The sequence below is a fragment of the Mus musculus genome, chromosome 14 (genome assembly GCF_000001635.26).
Source record: "Mus musculus strain C57BL/6J chromosome 14, GRCm38.p6 C57BL/6J".
NCBI lineage: Eukaryota > Metazoa > Chordata > Mammalia > Rodentia > Muridae > Mus > Mus musculus.
The window spans coordinates 12,801,386-12,826,812 of record NC_000080.6 but is presented as its reverse complement, the minus strand read 5'-3'; the positions used below and the strand labels follow the sequence as shown (position 1 = coordinate 12,826,812).

Here is a 25,427-nt window from a genome sequence, read left to right as displayed (position 1 = left end):
GCAATGGTGTAAAAGAACAAGGGGGACCATGGTCTAGCCCCAGCAAGCAGCAGAACTTGGTAGCTTTGGTCATGTGACTCTGGATTTAAAGTTAAGACTAGAAGTGGTTACTGGGACAATTGATGCTGGTTAGCTGGACCTAAGAAATTAGCAGTGATCAAGAAGAAACCAGCATCACTGAGGTGAAATCTTCTGGGAAGTGTTTTCTGAGAGCATAAACTAGCTGTGTTCCAGAGATAGCAAAGGTGTACCTTGCACTGCTGCTGGACTTGATAATGTGTAAGAACCACCCAGGTAGTACTGGTTTTGAAGGCATGAAGGGGTCATGAAGAACAGCTGAGGCTTGGCACTGTGACAGGCCTTAGAAGGCCACTGGTAAAGGTACAGCCTCCGTTGCAGTTGATAGCTCAGGACTGAGAGTCATGCAAAGAAGTTGAGGCTTGGACCATGAAGAGAGCCTGTGAGAGGCTATTGGTGAAGCCTAGTTACAGCATAAGACTCCAGGGAATTAGAGATGATAGTACCCTGGGATGATCATCAAGAACAGCAGCAGCAGTGGAGTAGAGTCAACTGGAGCCTAGAGTGCTACAGAGGTCAGAGCTGGAGAAGAGATACAAGCCCTTAGGAAGAGTCCAGAGGATGATGTGTGGATCCCAGACACTGGAACAAAGAAGGTGTAATGTTGAAGTTACTTTGGATACCCTAAGATGCTAGAGATATCAGAGCTGTGGGATACCTGTTGAGGAAAGCTGCTAACAGGGAGTGGAAACAGTCCAAAAATAAAACGTTTGTTGCAGTCAACAAAGATGAAAGGAGTTGAAGATATGAAGATATCAGATATGAGATATCAGATATGGAGATGCAAAATTTGGAGTTTGCCCAGCTGCTTTTCCGTCTTGTTTGGTCCAGAATTTACTTACTAGGAAGTTTTGAATGATAGTGTATAGCCTATGATAATGGAAGCATGCTATCTGATTTCTGATTTTGATTTTTAGAGGATTACAGTTAAATGATTGGAAGACTCTTAGAAAAGACTTTGAACATTGTATTTTTAACATTATTGAGACTGCTATAGATTGTGGGACTTTTGAATTTGATCCAAATATATTTTTGCATTATGCTATAGCTAGCTATGTCCCACTATATGTTTGAACAATCCTATGGGAGCCAGGTGGTAGTTTGAATATGCTTGGCCCAGGGTGTGGCACTATTAAGAGGTATGGCCTTGTTGGAGTAGTTGTGGCCTTGTTGGAAGAAGTGTGTCACTGTGGGGTGGGCTTTGAGACCCTCCTCCTAGCTGCCCATGAGCTAGTTTCTTCTGTTTGCCTTAAGAACAAAATACAGAACTCTCAGCTCCTCTCTCACCATGCCTGCCTAGCTGGACACTGCCATGCTTCCTGCCATGATGATAATGATCTGAATCACAGAACTTGTAAGTCAGTCCCATTTCAGGGTTTTCCTTTGTATAAGTTGTCTTGGTCATGATATCTCTTCACAGCAGTAAAACCCTAACTAAGACACTATCTAAACTGTAGATTTCTATCTTTAATAAAAGGTGGATATTGCATTTCTACATTAAGGACTATTTGGAATAAATAACAATCCCCCAAAATCTGCAAAAGTATAAAACCAAGCAAAATCTTATTACATCATTTCATGAAGTGTAAATAGATATACAGACAGAATTCACATCACTGTCTTCACTGTGTAATAATTAAATGTACAAACTGTTACAGGGAACATATTTGATCAATTAATGATCTCTGTCTGGTCTTAGCACACTTTCCTCAAATTAGTTCCTTCTCCCTAAACAACCTCTTTATATGCTAAGCGCAGTCTCTCTGTATGGTCAAATGCATTATAATCCAGCTTTCTTTGTCCTCTTCACTCACCCATAGGGGAGCTCTACAAAGCTCTGTACTTTTCTTCCTGTGTCCTGTCATTACATCTCTCTGAGTCACCACTTCAACCTACAATATCCATTCCCCATGTTCCCTCTTGAAAGTTTCATTCTCTTATTTGATAATATAGTTCACTATATCCCAATTTGCTTTATTCATGAGAACCTTTTTCCATTTACAAACCTAGATTTGTTGACATTATGTTCGAAATAAACGTGCCGCACTTCTTTGTGTCTCCCAAAGGAGAATATACTCTTGTGAGAATCTTCTGAATGTTCCATGTCCAGAAGCACTTAGAGCAGTTCATTAACAAAAAAAAAAAAAAACAACCAAAAACCAAAAACCAAAAAACAAAAAAAAAACCAAAACAACAACAACAACAACAAAAAGCTTACTAACAGCTGTTGATCCACTGACTGGATTACCATAGTTTTCTGCTCCAGACAAACTGGTAAACATGTTTTATTTCCTCAGAAGAGTTTAATAGAACTGGTAGACTGTCAAAGTTTTCACACTGTTCAATTTTAAAATGTTAAATGAATTTTAAAAAGTGGGCCATTAAAAAATAAAGGCCATAAAAGCTTTATCTTTTATGTATGATAAAAACCAAATACTAGCAGTGAATATATTACTTAATTCAAAAAATGAAGAGAAATTTTTGGAGTGAAGTACAGATACATTTTGCTTTGAGTTCATTCACATATTTAATCAGGTTTACCAGAAAGCTTATAGTAAAACTCGTGGTAGATTGTAAAACACAGAACAACAGTTGTTATTTAAAATTTAAAGTCATGCTACTCATTTATAAAAAGCAGCTGATAAGGGAATTAGAAAATATGCGAGCATACAAGCTGAAGACTAGGTCTTTAACTGGTTTTCTGATGCATCTAAATTCTCTGGTTAGGTTCAGCACGCTGGCCAGCTCCCCCGTGCCTTCTGGTCCCTGTTGGCTTAAGAAAGGAAGGATTCCAGAATAAAGGCATCATCTGTATTAATAATGACATCATTTATATTAATAATGACAATTCCACAACTCAAAGTAAAGACAGTGTAACAGAGACAGTAAATTCGAAATTGCTGCTGCCGAGTTTGGGGGGTGTCTGATTTGGTGTGTGTGGTTCCTGTTCCTTCCCTCAGATCTTCATGGAGGAAGGAAGGGCTGAACAGCCAGAAACCTGGCAAGGTTCAGCAGAAAATACACGGACTTCTAGAGACTGAAAAAAGCTTCACTGACTTGGAGTTGGGGACGTTTGATTTCTACTTAAATAGCCGAACTTCATGATCCATACATTAATTCACTCTGATTTGATGCATTTGTATTTTACAGTGGTATTGATTGTTGGAATAGAGGTTTACACAGATGGAAAAAAAAAAAAAAACACACACTGCCTCCCCTTCCCACTGCTCCCTCCCAGCCACCACACCCCAGTTGAGAAGTCTGAAGGTAACATCTCACTGAATTCCTCTTTCTGTGACCTTTGGACGCCTGCAGAAAGCCTGGTTTTTGCTGGTCAGAAGCTACCATTGGCTTCTTTATTTTCCCTCCCCACCCCTGGAGGGAAAAAAAAAAACTTTTTGTCCCCGGGAGGGGAAAAGAGGACGAGGTAAAGAGAAGTGGTCTAAATAGGACAGGGGGCAAGGAAGACTGGGGGGCATGAGGGTCAAAAGTAGTGAAGCTCTTTTGGGGCGCACCGCACTTCCCCCCTCTAGGCCTTTGCAGTCGCCCTCTCCGCCGCGGACACTGGAGAGTTAAGCCAATAAACACGTAAGCGCCGCTCGCTCCCCAATCGGCAAGATGCCTCTCCTGCTCTTGGCTGCATCGACAGCTTGCAACACTCGGCATCTTTTCTGGAGGCGCCTTCTTCAGCGGCTGCAGATGGCATCCGGCTGCGGGCTCCGGGCTCGCAATTGATTCTCGCCCTTGCCCACCTCGGGTGCACACACGCACCTCTCCCTTCTCCTCCTCCCCTCGCGCTCCTGGGTCTGCGCTCAGCTCGCGCTCGCCGGGCGGAGGAAGCAGTCGCGGCGGCCGAAGCTGAGCAGCAGCGCTCGCTCTCCCTGACCTAGGAAGAAGCGCCTACCCGGACAGCCGACCCTTGGCTGCCTCCAGCGCCCCCCACCTTTTGCACCCCAAGGCGGGGGCTCCGGGGACCCCCCTCTCCCAGGCGCTACCATGCTGGACCCTTCGTCCAGCGAAGAGGAGTCAGATGAGATCCTGGAAGAGGAGAGGGGCAAGGATGTGCTGGGCTCGGCCGCGTCTGGAGCGCGCCTGTCTCCCAGCCGCACCAGCGAGGGCTCGGCAGGCAGCGCCGGGATGGGGGGCAGTGGCGCCGGGGCCGGGGTGGGCGCCGGCGGCGGTGGGGGTAGCGGCGCGAGCAGCGGCGGCGGGGCCGGGGGGCTGCAGCCCAGCAGCCGCGCCGGCGGCGGCCGGCCTTCCAGCCCTAGCCCGTCGGTGGTGAGCGAGAAGGAGAAGGAAGAGTTGGAGAGGCTGCAGAAGGAGGAGGAAGAGAGGAAGAAGAGGCTGCAGCTGTACGTGTTCGTGATGCGCTGCATCGCCTACCCCTTCAACGCCAAGCAGCCCACCGACATGGCTCGGCGGCAGCAGAAGGTAGGTGCGCCGCGAGGCCGGGGAGCGGCGCCTTATTGTCGCCCGGCAAGCGGGCGGGGCGAACAATAGGAACCCGCGGCGCAGCTGGCTAGGAGGAGCTGGGGAAGGTGAAGACCGCGCCCTGGGATTAGGGGCCCCGTCTTGCCACCGCCCAGCTTGACTCGGGAGATGTCCCTGGGATGTGACAGGGGCCTACGGCACAGGGCTGCGCGCACGGGCCTCCCTGTGGGGGGAGCCAGGCGGGAAAGTCCCGCTCGCTCTGTGACCTAAGTGGCGCGGGAAGTGACTTGCAGCTGGCAGCTCTCACAGAGGCCTTGTCTCTTTCGGAGCTCCCTGCGCTCCCGAGTGGCGGCGGCTGCGTTGCGCTCTGGCCCGCCCTCCGGGGCGTGCACTAGGCGGGCGCAGGCTCCTGGCAGGTCAGGGCGCGGGTGTGGAGCTCTAGCATCGCTGGACTCTTGGGGCAGCGGGCAGCCGCAGGGGCACGCAGGGGAGAAAAAAAAAAAAGCCAGCCCAGGAAGCGAGTTTTCCAGTGACTTAGCCAAGGGCGCCCCCTCCCAACCTGGTCAGCTGATCGCCACCTAGGGTAACCTAGGGGTCGTCCTGCAGCAGCGTTTTCCTCTTGCCAGTAGTCCCTCCAATCCTTTTCCCCTTCTTCATGGATCCCAGAGCAGGGGCGCGCCTAGTGGGTCCCTGTGCCTGGGGTTAGCACTTCTCTCATACCCTCCTTTGACCATCTTCTCCTCCCAAGGTGACTTCGCCGCCACCTTCTGGCTTCGCTGAGGCTCTCCAAGTCCTCTTGTTACTGGATTGATAAAAGTGCAGCTGCAAACAGCTTCTCAGTTATAGTCATAAAAAGCTTTTTGTGTCTGAGGCAGAGGCAAGGCCATGCTGGCTTTGAGCTACTTTTGATGGGGGGGTGGGGGGTGGGGCATTACTATCTCCAACCCGAGAAAGGACAAAAGGGAGGTGAGGTCACCAGGGGCTGAGGGCCAGTGAGGAGGATCAGCCAGAAAGGGGTCAGGAGCTCAGTGGGAGTGAGTGCACTCGGTTTAGTCTCTGGGAACAAATGAAGCATTTAAGCTTGCATGAGGTCAGTTGAACCCGGGAGTCATGGGAGGTTCTAGCTGTAGCCCATCAAGGTTGTGAGACTATTTCTTAAAATAGTAGTTTAAGAATCGTTGCTGCCATTTAAATCTAAATTTTATGTTGCTCAAGTAAGATGTTGGATCTTTCCATATTTACCTTGCATCCTTATATCGAGGTAGAACAGATTGCTCTGTTTGTTTTGCTTATATGTGTATACACACCACCCAACCCTGTCAGTTTATTTTACCTACTACTGCATGGATGCCAGTTTTATTAAGTCAAAAAGACTCATTTCCTGAGTGAGAGATAAAAGGTGGGCCATACTCACCACCCTCCACCCCCATCCCTGCAATACCCCTTTACTTTTGCTTTCCAACTGTGGTAGGGCAGAAATATTAGAGATTGTCAAATTTTGATAAAAAATTTTAGGTTAATTGTGGCTCTACATAGTCAGCTGATCTAAATTTCAGCTTGGAATTGTATTACTTGTCTTTATACTATGGTAAATTTTACCTTCAAAATCTCATCAAGGATTAAATTAGTCAAAGATGTCCTAGACTTTTGCTATGAAAACTGACTTTAATCAGAATGAAGCAAGGCTTTCCATTAGTCAGTCAAAGGCTTTGTAGCTTTGTCCTTTAAATAGATGAGTAGGTCCAGTGGTGGGAGAAAGAAACAAGAAAATACTGTAAGAATCCAGTTCTGTTAAGTTGAAAGACCACTGTGAGACCATGTCCCTCCGATCTGACTGCATATAGTACCTCACCCCATCCAGAACTCTTATTTGAAGAGAAAGCCTGTTTTTACATGTGACCTTTCAACACCAGAGAGACTCCAGCACAGACTGATAACTGGCTTTCTGTCAATCTATTTTTAGACACTGTAAAAACTATTGCTAAATATACATCCCAGCAAAACAACCCCAGGCCTAGTGGCTACAGTGAGAAGAATATATATATATATATATATATATATATATATATATATATATATATATATATATGAAAATAAAGTTTCCTTGTTGCTCTGACTTTTACTGTTTGATGCATTCTGGAGGAGATAACATTGTTTCTCTTAAAATTCAAACTTTTGAAACTCTGAAAGTAATGGAAAGGTTTGCATACTCATTATGGTAAGATTTAAAGCCAATAAATAAAATTGGTAAGCTAATATCAGTCTGGAGCACTATATGTTCCTTGTGACCTAAGAGTGAGCTTTGGACAGATTGGAAACAAGTGTATTAAAAAAGACAGATGAAAATTGATGTAGAGAAAAGGTTAGAAAGATGCAGAAGGCAAAGAGAGAGAGAGAGAGAGACCTGCCTATGCAAACAAACCATGAGACAGCGAAGGGGTGTACTCCAGAGTACAGTGCACCTTATGAAGCCAGTTTTCTACTTCAGGTATGTACAATGTGCAAAGCACTCCATTTGGACCATTTTATCAAAGTCCTTGCTTTATTATTTGGACAGGTTAACTAAAACAAACAAACAAACAAACAAAACAACAACAACAAAACCCCAGGAACTATAATACACAGTTCCCACATGCAGAAGTAAATTTCCTATGATGTTAATTACTCAGCAGAATTATACAAGTCAGGAATAGCTGAAGTAATACATTGCCAGTAAAGTCTCTAGTTTTTGTCTGAATTCGTTTTCTGTTCTTACATCATATCTGCTTTCGTTTTGGTGGTACCAGGACTCAAACCCAGAGTCTTAGATATGAAAAGCAAGTGGATCCAGTGCTTGACCGGGCATCCTCAGCCCCTAAGATCATTTTGAATTCTTCTAAGAACCCTGACATAATTGCCAAGATCACTCTGAAACTCAAAGAGGTTGTAATAGTTTGCCTGAAGTAAAATGAAGGCAGACAAAAGAGTAGGCATTGAGCCAACGGGTGGTCTGATACTAAGTCCTGAATTCTGAATAGGAGACACTGGCCATAAATAGTCTAGAGTATACAAACAGTAGGCTAGCACACTGATAACATGTCATGCATCCTTCTGTACAAAGTGATAGTTATCCTTTCCTCAAGAAAGAGGCCTATTCCTTTTCACCTGGGCACCCATCAGATAGTCAACATGGACATAAAGAACAGAAAGTAAAAGCCAGGCACAATAGCTGGTGAATCTGCTGGGCACCCTTCTCTTTCTGTTCCCCCCACCCCACTCCCTTTTTTAAACATTGTTCAAACTGAAAGGAAAAATACATTTGTTCAGGAGAACAGTGAGGGGAGGCGGAGGAAGAAGATGATGTTTTTTTGGATAATGCTGATAGTTAACACTATTTTATTGGAAAGAAAAAAATTCTTGGCATACAGCCAATCTCTTCAATGTAAAGAAAAGACTGTAACAGACATTTTACAAAATGTGTTTTACCATTTATAAATATTTTTTGTCTTCTCTACTGAGTCTAAATGAGACATGGTGGTACTGGGTCATTTATGACCCAAACAAAATCTCTCCCAATGAGACTCTTCCAATACCAGTTCAGCAACTCACATGGCAATAGCTCTCTGCTTTTTCTGTTTCCTCCCCAGAATGCTAAAGCAAATACCTAGAGTTGGCATGGCAGAGCTACACCATCTGTTTCTAAGTTACATAGGAATGGTGATGGGTGGCTACCTCATGTGAACCAGCTACTTATAGACGCTGCACAGGGAATGTGAAACTAGGCTGTAAACAATCATGTGTAATATTTAGATTGACAGGAGGACTTTTAGTTAGGTAGCCATTAATCATAATTCCTGGATCATAGATTCTCTCATGTAGATATTTGTGTGCTTCCTAAATGTATGTATGTGTTCTTGTGTGGATGCTCACATAATGGTGGAAAAGAACTGGCCCAAAACTATGTCTACTTCAGCACAACTATTTCATTCAAGAGAACTTTATTCCTGGATGAAATGTAACTTAAATTCAAACTATTCTTTTCTATATGATTCAGCTTGTATCTTTCCATGAAACTATGGCTACCATTGAGGCACTGTTTGCTACAGATTCCACCTTTACCATTTACTTGTTTTCCTTGATTGATCATATTTTAGAAGCTATAGCTTTCATGAAACTCAAGATCAAGTCCCTGTTAACTCTGTATGCTCATCAGTCATATGGGTGCTCCATTCCTAGCGTTAGGCACCTAGGCTGCTCTACTATTCAAAAATCTTAATCTTTGCTCTGCCAATGCATATTATCTGCATTTTAAAATATAAACTATTCTAATGCATCAAGACAATAAGTGACTGCTGCCTGATTTCCTTCCAACAGAATTATGTCTTTCTTTATCAAGAGAATAATCTGCCTTTTGCCCCCTGCTCCCAAGTCTGTCTGCTGTAGTGATAAGGAACAATTTATTATACAGTGTCCTGGCATAAACTACATTCTGAAGATGCAGAATAGAAAAATAATGGGACCATCTTGCCTCATTACACATCTGGAATAGCCTTCTGCTTTCCTGCAGCTGGACTCAAGAATGAAGGAAATTAAATCTTTCATTCCTGAAGAATCATATTCTATAAAGTAATGAAAGTCAAACGACTCAGAGATCTTTTCTCTGAAAAAGCAAATAAGTGCAGAACCATAGGCTATCACATTGACACATGAGAGTAATTGACTTGGGGCCAAGAAGCTATAAAACTGAAGGGGAGTTATGAGGAGAGTTCTCCCTTAGAACTAACTCCAAACAAGCAAACAGATGCTCACTACAGTAAGCACCGAGTCAGGCTGGGTGGCCAAACCAAAAGACACAGGTACCATCCTGTTCTTGAACTGGAAGAATTTATGATTTGGTTTGGAAGATAGCAGTCACAGAAATCAAATAATTGAGAGTAGGAAAGAGATTACTAGAGAAGATGTTGGTTACGAATGCTAAAGAGGAAAGGGGTGGTGTAATCATATGTGCCCAGACTGAATTTATGCCGGGATTGTTCATTACCAACACATAAAATCCTTTAAGCTTGGAGGTGGAATGTTTCCACAGTATAAAATAAGGCACTTTCCAAACAATGCACAATGACTGGAGATGAATCAATTTATCCAACTATACCTATTTTCAGATGATGTTTGAAGAAGACAGACTACACAGGAGATTGTAAGCTTTAACTTGTAACTTGGAGCCAAACTACAAAGTTATTTTGTCTATGAAGCATGTGCCCTGTTTTTAAATTAGTTCTCTGCTCAAGCTTTTTTATGATCAAAAATTTCAATTTCTAACTTTTCATCTGGTTAATTTCATGGAAATATTAGGACAGAGTTTTTGCGTATTTGTAAAAATCAATAAAAAGAAGACTCAACTGCCATTGCTTAAACAATAGAATGCACATCACTTTTAACCTAATTGTATTTGTTCCAAGAAGGAAATGATATATGTCTAAATGGTATAATAGCAGCACTGTGGGCCTTGCCAAATCCTTTTCTTCTTTATGTTCCTTACCAGATCCTGACTGTCTGACCCTAGCCCCTGGGAAGCATTCCTGGGAGAGAATCTGACATTTGGAACACTGTGTTCCCTGTTTCTGGCTACAGTTCTTGTTTTCTTGTTAGAATGAGATTCATCATTTCTGCAGAATTAGAGGCTTGATGGTCAGCACTACCTCATTAAATTTTTATTGGTCAATCCAAGCCTATAATAGAATTACTTTTCTGTTCTTATCAGATAACAAAGGAGGGAGACAGTTGGTGATTAGAGTCTGGTCATTACTATTTGAGTCTTGATGAACAGTAAAGACAGCAGCTAAGAGCTTAGACTTTGATGTTTGGGATTATTTCCTGCTTGTTTCAGCTAGTTATAGACTCTGTGATCTTGTGCAATTTATTTACTCTATCAGAGATTCAGTGTATATATCAGCAAAATAGAGGGCAGCAGTTGTCCTGTCATCTTCGGGTTATTATGAAAAGTAAGAAAAGTAGTGAAAAAGTAGTGAAGCTCTTAGAACAGCCATCTGACAGTTGGTAAGTGTAAAATAAGCATTGGTTCTTGCATTGGCAATGTTTATACATACACACAAACATGTATTCATACATGTGTTCATATACATACATATATACATACATATATGACATTATGTTATTTTTATCTGAAAGGCTGGTGAGAACTAATATATGTGAAGTACTGTCATATTAGTGGAATGTATTTCTAGTTTCTAGCATCAGCAACATAAGCAGATCTAGAAAATCAGGTGGTTGTCAGTACAGCATCTTCTACAGACTAGATGGAGCCAAGCAAGCAATAGATCTCTGTCTTCCTTTTTGCTCAGATGCTTCAATAATTTTATTCAACAAAAGATCAGTTTATCCAGCTTTTAAAAATGTCTTTGAACATGCAATTTTTTCATGACTAACACCACACACACATTAATGGAAAGACTTGCTAAATGCTTAACAGAGGACTCTGATAGAGCCTTGAGCTACCCAGGTGGTTTATGGTGGGACTCTTAAGAGTTTCTTCTTCTTCTTCTTCTTCTTCTTCTTCTTCTTCTTCTTCTTCTTCTTCTTCTTCTTCTTCTTCTTCTTCTTCTTCTTCTTCTTCTTCTTCTTCTTCTTCTTCTTTTCTTCCTCTTCCTCTTCTTCTTCTTGTCATCTTTCTTCTCCCACCTTCTGCTCTCCGTCACAGAACAGGATACTTTGTTTCTTCGAACCTGGATATTTTCACCTTGATACAATAGCTCTTTTACAAATGTTGGTTTAACTTTGTAGGATGAAAGTGTTGCCAGTACTAATGAGAAGTGCATTAGGTTTGTATAAAGTATAGATTCTCATCCTTGTATGACTTATAGTTTTACACACACACACACACACACACACACACACACACACACACACGACTTACAAGAACAGTCATCATACAACAGACCCAATAGTGAAGTACCTCACCTCCACATACTTTTATTTCACTGTTTAAATTTCTGCTCAGCCTTGTGAGCTGGTAGCTATATGACCTAAGTTACTTTTCATGACACTGTGACCAAATAAATATCTTCTATTTGATTGAGGAATGACAGAGAAGGTACACTTCAAGTTTGTGTGCTGTTCAGTGGTACAGGATAGTCATAGTAGAGTCCGTGGTGGCTTGAGTCTTTGGCAGTGGGAGCATGAGACCACTTGCTGGCATCTTGGCCAGTCAAGAGCCAAGACTTGGCCAGAACCAGGCCAGGATTATGACCCATAAGGCTCCCTATAGCCCAACATCATCCTAAAGGATCCAGAGCCCACTGAAATAGCATCATCATTCAGGAAACTACATTTCCAACATATGAACCTGAGAAAGATCCTTCACATTCAAATTCTAACAGGTAGATTCCCCATCCCCTTCTTGTTTTGTGAAATGGAGAAACATCATCAAGAACTGTAAAAGAGAAGCATGTTAAATGCTTAACAAGTTTTTTTGTGTTTTTTTTTTCAATTTTTTATTAGATATTTTCTTTATTTACATTTCAAATGTTATCCCAAAAGTCCCCTATACCCTCCCCCCCCCCCCACCGCCCTGCTCCCTTACCCACCAACTCCCACCTCTTGGCCCTGGCATTCCCCTGTACTGGGGCATATAAAGTTTGCTAGACCAAGGGGCCTCTCTTCCCATTGATGGCCGACTAGGCCATCTTCTGCTACATATGCAGCTAGAGACACGAGCTCTGGGGGTACTGATTAGTTCATATTGCTTAACAAGTTTTTTTTTTTTTTACAGAGGGTCCATATTGGAGAACTTTTCACAGTAGCAGTCATAATAGCATTCATGCATATATGTTCCCCCAAGGTCACCACCCTGTTTCTTACTGTTGTAACCTTTGCTGGAACTGCTGCTTACTATAGATTGTCTCTTCCCTCTTTCTTCTCTGATTCACTCTTATCTCTCTTTTAATTTACTCTAGTGTCAGCTCCTTTAGGAAACCTTCCCAAGCCCTTACACTGGGCCAGTTCGCACACAGCTCTGCGATCTGAGTCCATTCTACCTCCTGTGCACAGTACTTACATCAGTTTTTGTATGCCACTCTCCTTCCCAGGCAAAGCCATTTCACTTTTTCTCAGTCCTTCACCCACCAAACAATAGAACAGAGTAGGTTCTTAGAAAATGTTGAAAGTTCACAGTGACAGTCCGCAGTTAAGGATTCTGGATTGTAGCCTGGGACACACAATTTCTTTACTTTTATGAAAGGGTTAACCAGTTACTAAAGGATTTCAAGATAATTATCAGAGAAACACACTATCAGTTACCTCCACACTTGCTTTGTTTATACTGAGAGCTGACAACTATGTGGGTCCTTTGTGAAGAAAAGTCTTTTAAAACCATATGACAATTATGAATTTCTTACAACAGCTGAATCTAGTTGAACATGAATCATCATTATGTATGTTTAAATGGCCAGACAGGAAGCTTGCAAGCGAGTGTGTCTGGATAGGATATAGATTCTGTGATGGGATGTGTCCAACTTGCCACCTCTGGAAACAGGAAGAGGAAACAACACTATAGGACTGTTTAGAGGTTGCGAAAGTTTTGGGATCTGTAAATTCTGCATGTTTTAGCATATGTGCTGCTAAAGCAAGCACAATTCTGTATGTTTTGCATACGTAAATATACCTCTTTTCTCTACATTTAGAAGACTTCAGCATTATTTTCTCTGTTCTTTTAACATAAGTAAGCTGTCTCTCCCAGATTTGGTTGAATTTGAATAAGTAATAACTATAGGACTCTTGCACATTAGTATAGTAATAAGAATGTTATTGGTATGAAATATCTATAAAGTGATTTAATTATTTCTGGGTATGGCCTTTTCTAATATCTCTCTTGATCAAAGGAAAAAATAGTGTTTTCAGTTTTATCATTTTCTTTTTAACAGCTGTAAGAAAGGTCTGAAAATTTATTTTAATGATAAAGTCCACAGATATATGAATCTGCCAACTGTAATCCTGAAATTGAGAGATGGCTGTATACTGGTTAGCTTTCATTGTCTAGAGTCAAATGGGAAGGGGGGACTTCCGTTGTTCTCTTTGTGCATCTCTGTGTGACATTATCTTGACTGCCAATTGATACAGGAGAGCCCAACCCACTATGGTTCTGACTGTATAGGAAAAGTAGCTGAGCATAAGCTAGGGAGCAAGCCTTAGTAAGATCACTGCTCTGTTGTCTGTTCCAGTTTCCACCTCCGGGTTCCTGCCTTGTCTTCCCTTGGTTGTGAGCTATAAGCTAATGTTAGCCTTTTCCTCCCATGGTTGCTTTTGAGGAGACTGTTTCATCATGGCAACAGAAAGCAAACTAGAACAGGGAGTAAAATGATTGTGTGTGTGTGTGTGTGTGTGTGTGTGTGTGTGTGTTTGTGCGCGCTCGGCGCTCGTGCACATGTGCACCTGCAGTGCTTCTAGTGTGGAATACACATAAGTTTGTGGGTATTTATACCCAGAAGCCTAGATATGCACATTCAGAGGCTGTAGAAGGACATTATTTCTACCTCATGTCCTTGAGATAGTGTCTCTCACTAAAGTGGATGCCCACTGCTTCAACTAGGATGGCTACTGGGAGTTGTGGGGTAGAGATTTATCTGTCTCCACTCCCCACCATGCTGCTGGCACCAATAATTCCCCTGGCTTTTTACATGGGTTCTCATGTTTACAGAGTAAACACTCATACCCACTGAGCCATCGTCCAGCAGCCTATGAAAAGGATGCACTTTTTAAAGATGTCCCAGGAGCACATGCTAAGTTGCAAACCCACCCAGGGGGTGTAACACTTCCAAAAAGACAATGGGGTTTTGGCAAAAGCAGAGAGTGGCTCAGGCAATTGACTGTGCCACTTCAGAAGGCAAAAGGAAAACAGTGAAAATTCTCGCAAATAATCATGCCTTCTGTTGCCCATATAGAGAAACAGCTTTTGGGTGTGGATGGTAGGCATGGCGTTGTTTAAGCAAATTTGAAGTGTAACTTGAACATCTACTTTGGCGATCTTTCTGACAAGTGTAGCAACTGTTGTCTATAAGGCAGTGTGTCATAACATACTGTGTTTAGAACATTTCCTGGGGGCTCTTCCATATTCAATTTTTGTTTGTTAGACATCATCAGACAATGTTATACATTGTTTTGAGCCACTTCTAAAAATAAGAAACTCACTGGGTTCTGTAGGCAAAACACCCAAAGCCATTTTAGACAGCCCCTCACCTCCTGTATCTACTGATCTGCCTAAGAAATTTAGGTGTACCCATATAGTAAAACTAGTGTAGGCAAGATGAGGTGAGTTTATTTTATTAGTGTGTGTGTGTGTGCTTGTGTGTATGTGTGTGCCCGTGTACACATATAAAGACTACTGTGGCACACGTGATGAAGTTAGAAGGTAGCAATCAGGGGTTCATACTTTCCTTCCACAGTGGGTTCCTGGGATTGAACCCCTGTTAACGTGCTTGAGTGCCGAGCACTTTTATCCACAACCATTCCATCAGCCATGATTTTAAATGTTGGTCTTTTCTCCAGGTCCCCGTTCTTGGCCTTTCTTGGGGGTGATTATGTCCCTTACAAAATTTATATAGAAGAGCACTAATCTCAGAACCTCATAATGAGACTTTAATGAAAATAACACATTTGAAGATGAGTCTCTCCTAATTCATTATAACTGACATCCTTATAGAGCAGGATCATTTGGACTCTGAGACATGCACACTGAGAAAATACTCATAGAAGTGGAAGGCAGAGACTAGAACGATGCTTCTACAAGCAATGACCAGGACAGATTGTCCTAGAAATCCAGAAGCTAGAGAGAGGCTCAGAACAGATTCCTTCTCCCATTTCTGATGAGCCACCTCTACTACCACCATGGCCCCTGTTCTGAAGACAGGTTTATGCTTCATTAAAGTCCTAATTAATACAATCCTCTCCTGAGCTATGTCTCATCTATAGCAGCATCAGTACTAACAGTAGCCACCCACATCACAACATTTCCAGTTCTCATACCTTTGTCTCCAGAACAAAGCTTTTCCCATTCTGACAGTACTGGGTGTCCAGATGTTTGCATCAACACTGCTCAAGGTGTGGCTGCACACTGTCGGGAGCCAGTGATTGGCTTCTTGTGACTTATAGTGAGGCTAGGAACTTGGATCAGAATGCAAATTATCCTACACTCTTTCTTTTGGTAGAAGGAGGATTGTCAGTCAATTTGAGCAATGTATTCAGTCATGAGGCTAATGTATTTGGAGTATAAAACCTTTATCTTGACCACAGCCCACTGAAGTCACAGGTCTACAAACTATGTATAGTCATTACCCTTAGATGTCCTTAAACCACTCAACAGTAACTGTATTTTCTCACCCAGATCCTTTGCTTCTGCGTTTTCTGCTCAATGAGACCCAGCTGTACATTCATATATCTAAGCTGCCCAAGGCAGAAATGTGCATCCCAGCTTTACATCTTTACCAGTGTTCATCCTCACCACCATGCACAGTCTATTGATTCTGCCTTATTAAATTACTCATTGCCTTATCCTCTCTCAGACTTTCATAGCTCATGGACCTGCTTTGGACCCTCAAGCTTGAATGCATGCATGGTTGCATGAATCTTCTGCCTTCTTTTTGCTCTGATGAAATAAATCTGAAAAAAAAAGCAACTTAAAGGAGAAAGAATCTATTTTGACTCACGATTTGAGGTCACAACCATGATTGCCATGAGGCCATAATGGCAGGGGCCTGGGGAAGCTGGTCATATTTCAGTCAATGTCAAGAGGCAGAGAACTGGAGAATGATGAATGCTAGTTGTCTTAGGGTTTCATTGCTATGAAGATACACCATGGCCATGGCAACTCTTATAAAGTAAAACATTTAATTGGGTTGTTTGCATACAGTTCAGAGGTTTAGTTCATTATTACCATGGTGGGAGGCGTGGCAGCATCCAAGTAGACATGATGCTATAGAAGAAGCATAGAGTTCTACATCTGGATCAGCCAGCAGCAGGAAGAGAAAAATGACACTGGACCTGGCTTGAGCCTCTGAAACCTCAAAATCTGCCGCAGTGACACACTTCCTCCAAAAAGACCACACCTATTCCAACAAAGGGACATGTAATAATGCTACTCCCTTTGAGCTATAGAGGCCATTTTCATTCAAACCACCACACTGGTGCTCAGCTAGGTGTCTCCCTTTGCTGCATCCCAAGATCCAAGCCCAGAGTACTGCCTTACTCCTTCAGGGTAGGTCTTTGCACTTTAATTAATCTAAGCAACATAATCACTCACAAGCATTTGAAGGCCAATCCAATCTAAACAGTCCCTCACTGCTGTGCTCCAAGGCTTGCCTTCTAAGTGATTCTTAGACTGTGAAACTGACAGTTAATTTTAGCATCACACCTTCTGACAGGCCTCTGGCCTCCTTTCTTGTCTATAACCCTCCCAGCAACCAGAGAGATCTTTCTGAAGCAAATTCAGACTTAGCCAGAATTCTTCTGTAGCTTGCTTTTGTATATAAAGACTAAAGCCCGAAGTTACATACATGACGTCACTCCATTCCCATCAATCCTCAGCTCTTACAGTTTCTGTGCATGTCAGTTTGGCATTGGCCCATTAGTCTCTGGCCATCCCTGAACCATCCATATGTTCTTAGCCCTCAAGGTTCTTGGTACTCCTGAGTGAAACCCCACCAGCACTATCACTCCTCTCAGGAGATGATGACATTCAGTTATTACAAAGAACAGAAGGGAATCGTGAAGGTCTCTGCTGTGTAGCCTGTATAGTCCTTGTTCTGTATATTTGCAAGCCTTTTATAATTTTAACTGCACAAGGTAGTGATCAGTTATCTTAACCTTACAGAGATGAGGAACCAAAGTAGTTAATAAACCCACCTGGGTCACACATTTGGTAGACAGAAGAGCTGAGTTGTAACCAAAGCACTATAACTCCAGTCTCTACATGTCCCTCTGTTTCTATTAACAATATTAGACCATTGGGTCCATCACAGCTCAGTTTTCCATCTTTATAAAATACATATATTTGCAGAAATCACTGATTTACTGTGTTTCAGTAGTAACTGACAGTCCCTACACAGAACGATGGTTAAACAAACAGGCAATGCATGTGTTCATGATTGTTTGTGGAGTGACCATATTTATAGTCTATCTACTCATATCTCATTCACTAAAACAACCCCTTGAGTAGACAGGCCATGTATTGGAAATCCCTGTTTTGTCAGGAATAAAAGCATGACCCAGGGAGTCCCTCCTGGTTGGAAAGAACTTCAGAGGACTGAAGTAAACTTCCTGTATGAATCTAGGTCTTCCTCCTCTGAGCTGTTGGTCCCAGACTCATACTGACAGTGCCCTGGTCACTGTAGCCTTGGAAGGCCACCTACTTCATAACAGATACATTAAACTGTACCTTAGATTCCATGTCTAACTCTTTTGTTTTAAAAACTTGTAATGTATTGTTTCTCAAACTAGCTGTATAAAATGGTTAATGAGTCATTTCCCAGGGATTAGGTTTTGTTTTGTTTGTTTTTGTTTTACAGGAACCTTGTAAATGGAAACAATGTCTCCAATGATTTGGAATTATGAAAATATTTTATGAGGACTAAATTTTAAAATGAAGATGACATGTTTTTAGGATGCAGTTGGGGGCTTATTGCAATTGTATTGTATTAAATAAATGTGTTTTATTTGTGTTCCCAGACTTTGTCCTAATTCAGTATCTAAAAATTTCCTCTAGCCACCATATAAATAGTCTTTTGCAAGATTTTGTGAAGAGAGTACTATGTGTTTATTTTTATTGTTTTTATTTTATTTTATGTATATGGGTTTTGGTCTTTCATTGTAGTTAGTTAATTAGTTACTTAGTTAGGTGTTTTTGTTTGTTTTTTGTTTGTTTGTTTGTTTTTGTCTGCATGCATGTATGTGTACCACATACATGCCTAGTGCTTGAGAAGGTCAGAAAAAGGAGTCAGATTTTCTGGAAGTATAGTTACAGACACCTGTGAACTGCCATGTAGGATCTGGGAATCGAACCTGGGTCCTCTGAAAGAGATACAGTGCTCATAACCGTTCAACCATCTCTCCAGCCCCAAAGGTACTATCCAGATTAATGCTGACTAATAATGTCCAAAGGTCAGACCATAGTAGTAGGCTCTATTTGAAGGGATAAAAGAGGCTTTCAGCTGTTCAGGGCCTAAAACCTACACAGAAATTCTGAAGACCCCTGAGACGACAGACATTGTATACAATCCTAACATTAGAAAGGAAAAGATGTTTGCAGATAGGGGTTCCTCAATGTCAGTCCATGGAGGGGTGGGCATTCACCTGAAGACTAGGGAAGCCTTAGGACATTGAGCTGAGCAGTAGTCTGACCAGTAGAATGTTTTAATCAGATCAACCTCTTTTGTTAACATAGGTTCAGATGTTATATATATGCATACAGATGTGCATCCATATGTGTGCATGTATACAGAAAGGTCAAAGGTCAACATGGGCATCTTCCTTGAGTACTTTCCACCTGATTCATTGTGACAGGCTTGCTCAGTACACCTGGGGTTCATAGACTCCATAGGCAGCTGGACAATAAGCTGTAAGAATCCCTCTGTCTCTGACCCCAGTACTAGGGTCAGAGATGCAGTGCCTGGTTTTGAGGTAGGCACTGGGGACTTAAATTCAAGTCCTCTTGTTTATGCAGCAGGCACTTTAGGACTTGTATATGACTGGCACACCTTCCCAAACCGAGCAGACTGTGTAGAGAAAAGACAAAAGAGGAATACAAATGGCTTCACATGGAAAGAAAAGGTCCTAAGTTAGGTTTGAGTATGATGCTCAGCACTTTATTGTTTTGTGGGAAGGTCTGTAGGAAGCCTCATGACATTCTCCCCTGTGTGTAGAAACGGTAGTTCTAGAGCACTTTCTCAGAGCTGTGGCTGCTCCTTGGCTTTACTTTACCATATTAGCTTTTCTTTGTTGGTCATCCTGTGTGGGATGTGAATGATGCTTTTCTGCAAAGCTGACTAATGACTAATTCTGCAATGGAATTCACAGGCACTTTGGGGACAGGATACATTCACTTCCACATTTGTCACTGCTCCCCAAGTAGAAGGAGCCAGGTGTTAGTAGGAAGATTCCAGGAAAGCTCTTTGGGCACTTGCTGACATTAAGAACTAAGCATCCACGTCTGTGTTTGCCAGGCCCCAGCATAGCCTCACAAGAGACAGCTATCTCAGGGTCCTTTCAGCAAACTCTTGCTGGTGTATGCAATGGTATCAGCCTTTGGAGGCTGATTATGGGATGGATCCCCAGGTATGGCAGTCTCTAGCTCACAGTCAGCTATTGGATGGGTCACATGGCCCCCAATGGAGGAGCTAGAGAAAGTACCCAAGGAGCTAAAGGGGTCTGCAACCCTATAGGTGGAACAACAATATGAACTAACCAGTACCCCCAGAGCTCGTGTCTCTAGCTGCATATGTATCAGAAGATGGCCTAGTCGGCCATCATTGTGAAGAGAGGCCCCTTGGTCTTGCAAACTTTATATGCCCCAGTACAGGGGAATGCCAGGGCCAAGAAGTGGGAGTGGGTGGGTAGGGGAGTGTGTGTGTGGGGGAGGGTCTGGGGGACTTTTGGGATAGCATTTGAAATGTAAATGAAGAAAATACCTAATTAAAAAATAAATTAAAAGAAAGAAATAAGCATCATATTTCCACTCATCTGTCTCTTTTCCCACATCCTTTGTACCATCACCTTTCCTATCTCTTATGTTCTTGGTGGCTATAACGTGTGCACCTAAGTAGAAGGGTTAAGAAAGGAATGACCCAGTACCAGCCCAGGCTTCTAAAGTTCCAACATAATACTTTTGTTTTCCATTATTAGACATGGTTAAGCTTGACACTCATTTTAACTAATCAGAGGCATGTCTTCCTGTCCCCAGCAGCTCTACTAAACAACCCTGGCTCTACACTTTGTCCAAAGAGCTTTCATGTTTCCCCCTCTGTTTCTCTGAAGAGAGTTTAAGCTTTTCACTCAGTCAATATTTGATTAGGATTTGAGTCCGAAGCCTTTGTTGGGCTTTAGAGAAAGCATCACTTGGATTTTACACATACCTTCAGCTGTTAGAGTAAGGAAACTAATCTATCATTTTCCCCCAAAGAAACACATGGCTGATGCAGCCTAATCTAAATATTATGTGAAGTGTTTCTTTCCTTATGAATTGACAAGAAATAAACAGAAAGGGATCAGGGTCACTGAAAAGGAAACCAAAGTGGCCCTCAAATACACTGTGGGGAGTTCTGAGGCTCTTTGCTACCACAAGGAAGAGCTCTGTGTATTTCTACTTTGTGTTTTCATCTGCAGACTTCTAGGGAAGGCTTCCTAATTACTATCCATTTTCTAATCGGTAACTTTTGGTTTCCTGCAGTTATTATTCAACGTTATATTTGTTATTGAGTATGGTTTTATGACCTATACTTTTACAACAGCAACAACAACAAAAACATAACACCAACAACAATTTTTTACAATATAGCAACATAGATATCTAGAGAATTTGACAATTTTGCTTGACTTGATTCTTGACAAATTAACTTGCTTCTCTGAAAATCATATTCCTCCTGGCAACAGTGATGTGAGGAGACATTTGCATTAATGTGAATTAGAGTTTACAATTGTTCTGTAACCCCAAACCTACATCAGCAGGACATACCATAATACAGTGAATAAATCATATGAAGCAATGTGGATAATTTAAAATTTTAGTTAACACAGTCAGTCAGCATAGACAGCCCTTTAAAATGATGCAATGAACACACTAGTTGTACTTTGAAGTAGTATTATATCCAATTTATTCTAAAGTAATATTATATGTTATAAGCATTTTGCTTATTAAAAGAAGAAAAATCTTATCAAACCATTGAATAGAAAATGAAAGTTGATTTTCCTTCTAATTAACTTCATAGCAAATCATGTTATAAGTGTATCATAATAGAAACAAAATACATGCTTTGCTTCCCGTCCCCAGTGCTGAGATCATGAGCACACATGAGTTATGTGGTGACAGGGGTGAACCAAGGCTTCTGTGACTGATGAACCAACACACTATCAACTCTACATCTCCAGCACCAGAAAGGGTGTTTTATTGGTGGAAACTCTACTTTCCTTCTGTAATTGTTTGAGATTTTATATAATGAAAAAACTTCTCAACCTAAAGACTATAAAACTACACAAGATTTTTCTATTTTATTGTTAATTTTTCATCTTTGCATTGGAGACTTATCTGACATTTGCATTGTAACTGATAGGAACTTCACTACTAACAGATGTCCACACCTGCTGTATAGGGACAGCAGTGAAATCTTTGTGACTGTGTCCAATAATGATTAGCTTTCATTTCAGATAGGTGGCAGGGAGAGGTGAGATGTTCTGGGGAGCAACTTGGTTTTAAAAGGTTTGAAGAAGGCATGAGAGAGATGATTAAAAGTTTGAGGCCAGCCTGGGCTGTCTAGGGAAAGTCTGTCTATAAATAAATAAATAAATAAATAAATAAATAAATAAAACTAAAATGTAAAAAAAAAACCTCAACCTAGTCAGAATTATTTTGTTTTATGAAGAGTCAAATTGTCTCTGGTTGAGTACTCCATGCTGGCTGGTCTGAGTGCTTCTGGGGGATTCTCTTGTTCTCCTCCTCCACCATGCTGGTGTGCATGTGGGTACCACCTCGTCTTGATTTTTAAGTAGCTTCTGGGAATAGAGCCCTTGGATTTAAGGCTAGTGCAGTAAGACGTTTTGCTCACTGGTCCTTGTCCTCCTCACTCAACCTTCTCTCCCTTTTTTTTTTTTTTTTTTTTTTTTTTTCGAGACAGGGTTTCTCTGTATAGCTCTGGCTGTCCTGGAACTCACTTTGTAGACCAGGCTGGCCTCGAACTCAGAAATCCACCTGCCTTTGTCTCCCAAGTGCTGGAATTAAAGGTGTGTGCCACCACCACCTGGCAACCCTCTCATTTTAATTAAGACTGATGTCCTTATGACATCATGTCCCTCTATCCAGAAATCTTTGTGTTATTCTAAGTTGTTGATGTATCTTATTTTGCTTTTGCAATTTTAAAATCTTTAATGTTACTATTAAGTGTGCTCTCAAGTGAAATGCAATATTTGTTAGACTATTCCCTCTTAAAAAACTGACTGGCTTAATTAAAACTCTCTGTTCCTTCCTCAAAACATGGAATTTGAGGATTGATGGCTGCCCCAATCCATCTGGACACTTGCACCTCCTTCAGCTAGATATATGCTTAGAATAATTGGACTTCCCAGGCCTGTTTAAGCTAGCTTTTGTTATTGTAATGTAACACACTAATTACAATTCTATAATTCAATCAAATATGGTATAATCTAATGACATGATTGAGAAAACAAAGTCTTTCTTTGCATTAACCTACTCAACTAATTTGATCACATTGAGAATGCTATTAAATTGTAGCTGACAAAACCACAGTGGAATTAGGGCACAAATAGTCAGATTGTTTGGCCATGTCAACATTGGAGGGGCAGAGATAGGAAGTACAGATTTCCACAGTTACCCCAGTGGACTGGGGAATTCTCCAAGACTTAGAAAGCTCTACTCTGGCCACATTGGGATTTGTGGCTTTGGTACTGTAAAGAATTTCAGAGCAGCTAACATAACCAGAGTTGGTATTTAATGAAGATGTTTCAATATAGTTTTAAGCACAGGAGTAAGAGAAAGAGGGGCGATCAAAGTGGAAACGTAAGGGTTCTTTGGAAAGTCAGTTGGGGCAAATACATGAAGGAATGTTTCCCTGAAGCAGTCACAAGAGAGAGGATGTTCTGCTAAAGCAAGCGTGTGAAAGGACATATGGTGAAGAATTATTTGCTAAGAAAATGCATGTATTGGTCTGCCTTACATTGCACAGTTGAACTGCATTTGTGAGGATTCTATAGAGAGAAATGACCAAAAATGTCTGGTGTGCTGCAGTTTCTTGCCACTTCTGTGGACTTGGGCTGATTGATGGAGCTATGTCAGCTGAGACAAACACACATGCTGTGGTAAGGCATGTGCTGAGTCAAGACAGGAGCTGAGCAAGACCAGTGGAAGGCACGTGATGTTTGGAGGGTATAAATAGAACATGACAGTGAAAGAGGCTGAGCTAGGCTTGCTCATAGAACTAGCTGTGCAATGCTTGTGAGTCTTACATCTTCACTGATTTTCACTTCTCTGAGAGAGCACAGCCTAGAACTTTTCATGGGGCTCCTCCTGGTCCCTCCTGCTGACTGAGCATGCTGAGGTTGAGGCCTGACTGTCTGCTAAGTAGTGCCACCACTGCTGAGTCACGTTTGCTATCCTGACTTTACCAAACTGGACTGCTGGTCTATCTGTGAAGTGTTTGCAAGTGGATTGAGTTGCCCTTGTAGACCTATGAACTGAACTGCTGATTTCCATACAACACAGAATAGACTTGCTCCAAAGAACCTTTCTAAACAGGTTCACTTCCCCCGTATCCTTTCTCCCCACTACCTCTGGTAGGTGGTGGGCTTAAAGGGGGGTTAAAGTGCTTAAGAGCCAACATTAAAAATAAGGATTGGAAAATTAAAGTTATGGGTGACTAGAAGAAAAAACCAAGGTAGGAACATAAGAATGGGCTTCTCTCTGAAGCATCCTGGAAGTGAGAAATATCCAAGTGAGGGACCAGGCTCATTTAAAAACAAACAAAACAAAACAAAACAAAACAAAACAAAACAAAAACCCAGCCAAGTAAAAAACACAGTAGTCTTAGAGAAGATTTTGACTAGGTTTGAAGTTTTTATCATCAAAATGAGGGAACTGGAGAGGTGGTTCAGTGGTAAAGAACACTGATTGTTCTTGCAGAGAGGATCAGTTTTCAGAACCCACGTGGCAGTTTTTAACTATCAGGCAAAACACACACACCACACCACACACACACACACACACACACACACACACACACACACACACACACACACACACTTCTTAAATTTAAATTCAATGCTCTTATTTGAGATTCTCAGACTTATTTGAGGAAAAGAATGAGCCCAACACAGGGTCATTCCTTAAGCTGGGGTCATTGTTACATCCCACAGAATCTCTCCCTACAAAGGTTCCGTTAACCCTCTGTCAGCCTCTACATAGGCTTGTGCAACAAATGTTAATTATGCCAGAGTTCTTGCTCTCAGCTGGTAAAAGGCTCTGGTCTAAACAGGTTAGGGGTCCCATTGCCGTCCCTTGTCTCTATAACTTCCCTGTCTTTTAACCCTGTTCCTGGACATATTAGCTCTTTAAAGGCTTAGGTTTTCTCTTCTGCTTTAGGAGTGATAACTGGAAATTGTTGACCATCTACCAAAGTTATGTTTTAAAAGGATGTGTGTGAGCGAGAAAGCCCATCCATAATAGCAAACCTGACAACAGAAGCTGAAAAGGGAATAATCGTAAATTGTGAATGAAATTAGGTGCTTGTCACTTTTGTGATATACATGTGTAACTAAATTTTACAAAGCTAACTTTAAAAATGTCCCACGATTGCTCTAGACAAGAAGAATGTCACCATATGTTTATGCTTCTGTTAGTACAGACAAAACAGAAATTAAATATACATATATATATATATATATATATATATATATATATATATATATATACAACTCTAAGAAGTTTTAATCAATACTTAGTGTTTTGGGAAAAATCACTTACAGCAAATTAAATAATAAATTGCTTATGTTTACTGTTTTACCCCGATTTTGTTGGTTAGCAACTCTCTTTAGAATTAATTATGGCAGGGAGCACAGTGAATAAATGTATAAAAAATTAAATCAGGACAATTTTACATAGTTATAGCTTAGAAGTTGTTAAAAACTAATTGGAAAATATGTCTAGTAAAAAT

General features: G+C 41.5%; 1 protein-coding gene across 38 annotated transcripts in view; it reads left to right on the top strand.

Moving 5' to 3' along the window:
* The first annotated feature begins 3,473 nt into the window (after positions 1–3,473).
* The window catches only part of Cadps (Ca2+-dependent secretion activator), a 450,780-nt gene continuing 428,826 nt past the window's right edge, over positions 3,474–25,427 (top strand). For 30 of the 38 annotated variants that reach the window (XR_003950862.1, XR_003950860.1, XR_001781126.2 and 27 more), the window contains exon 1: positions 3,761–4,509. Coding sequence is in view for 32 of the 38 variants with exons in the window: in XM_006518044.4 (XP_006518107.1) it covers positions 4,075–4,509 (435 nt within the window). In the remaining 6 variants the exon portion in view is untranslated. Of the gene's footprint in view, positions 4,510–25,427 lie in introns of all 38 variants that reach the window. The other 8 variants (NM_001359920.1, NM_001359921.1, NM_001359919.1 and 5 more) reach the window with 3 other exon arrangements.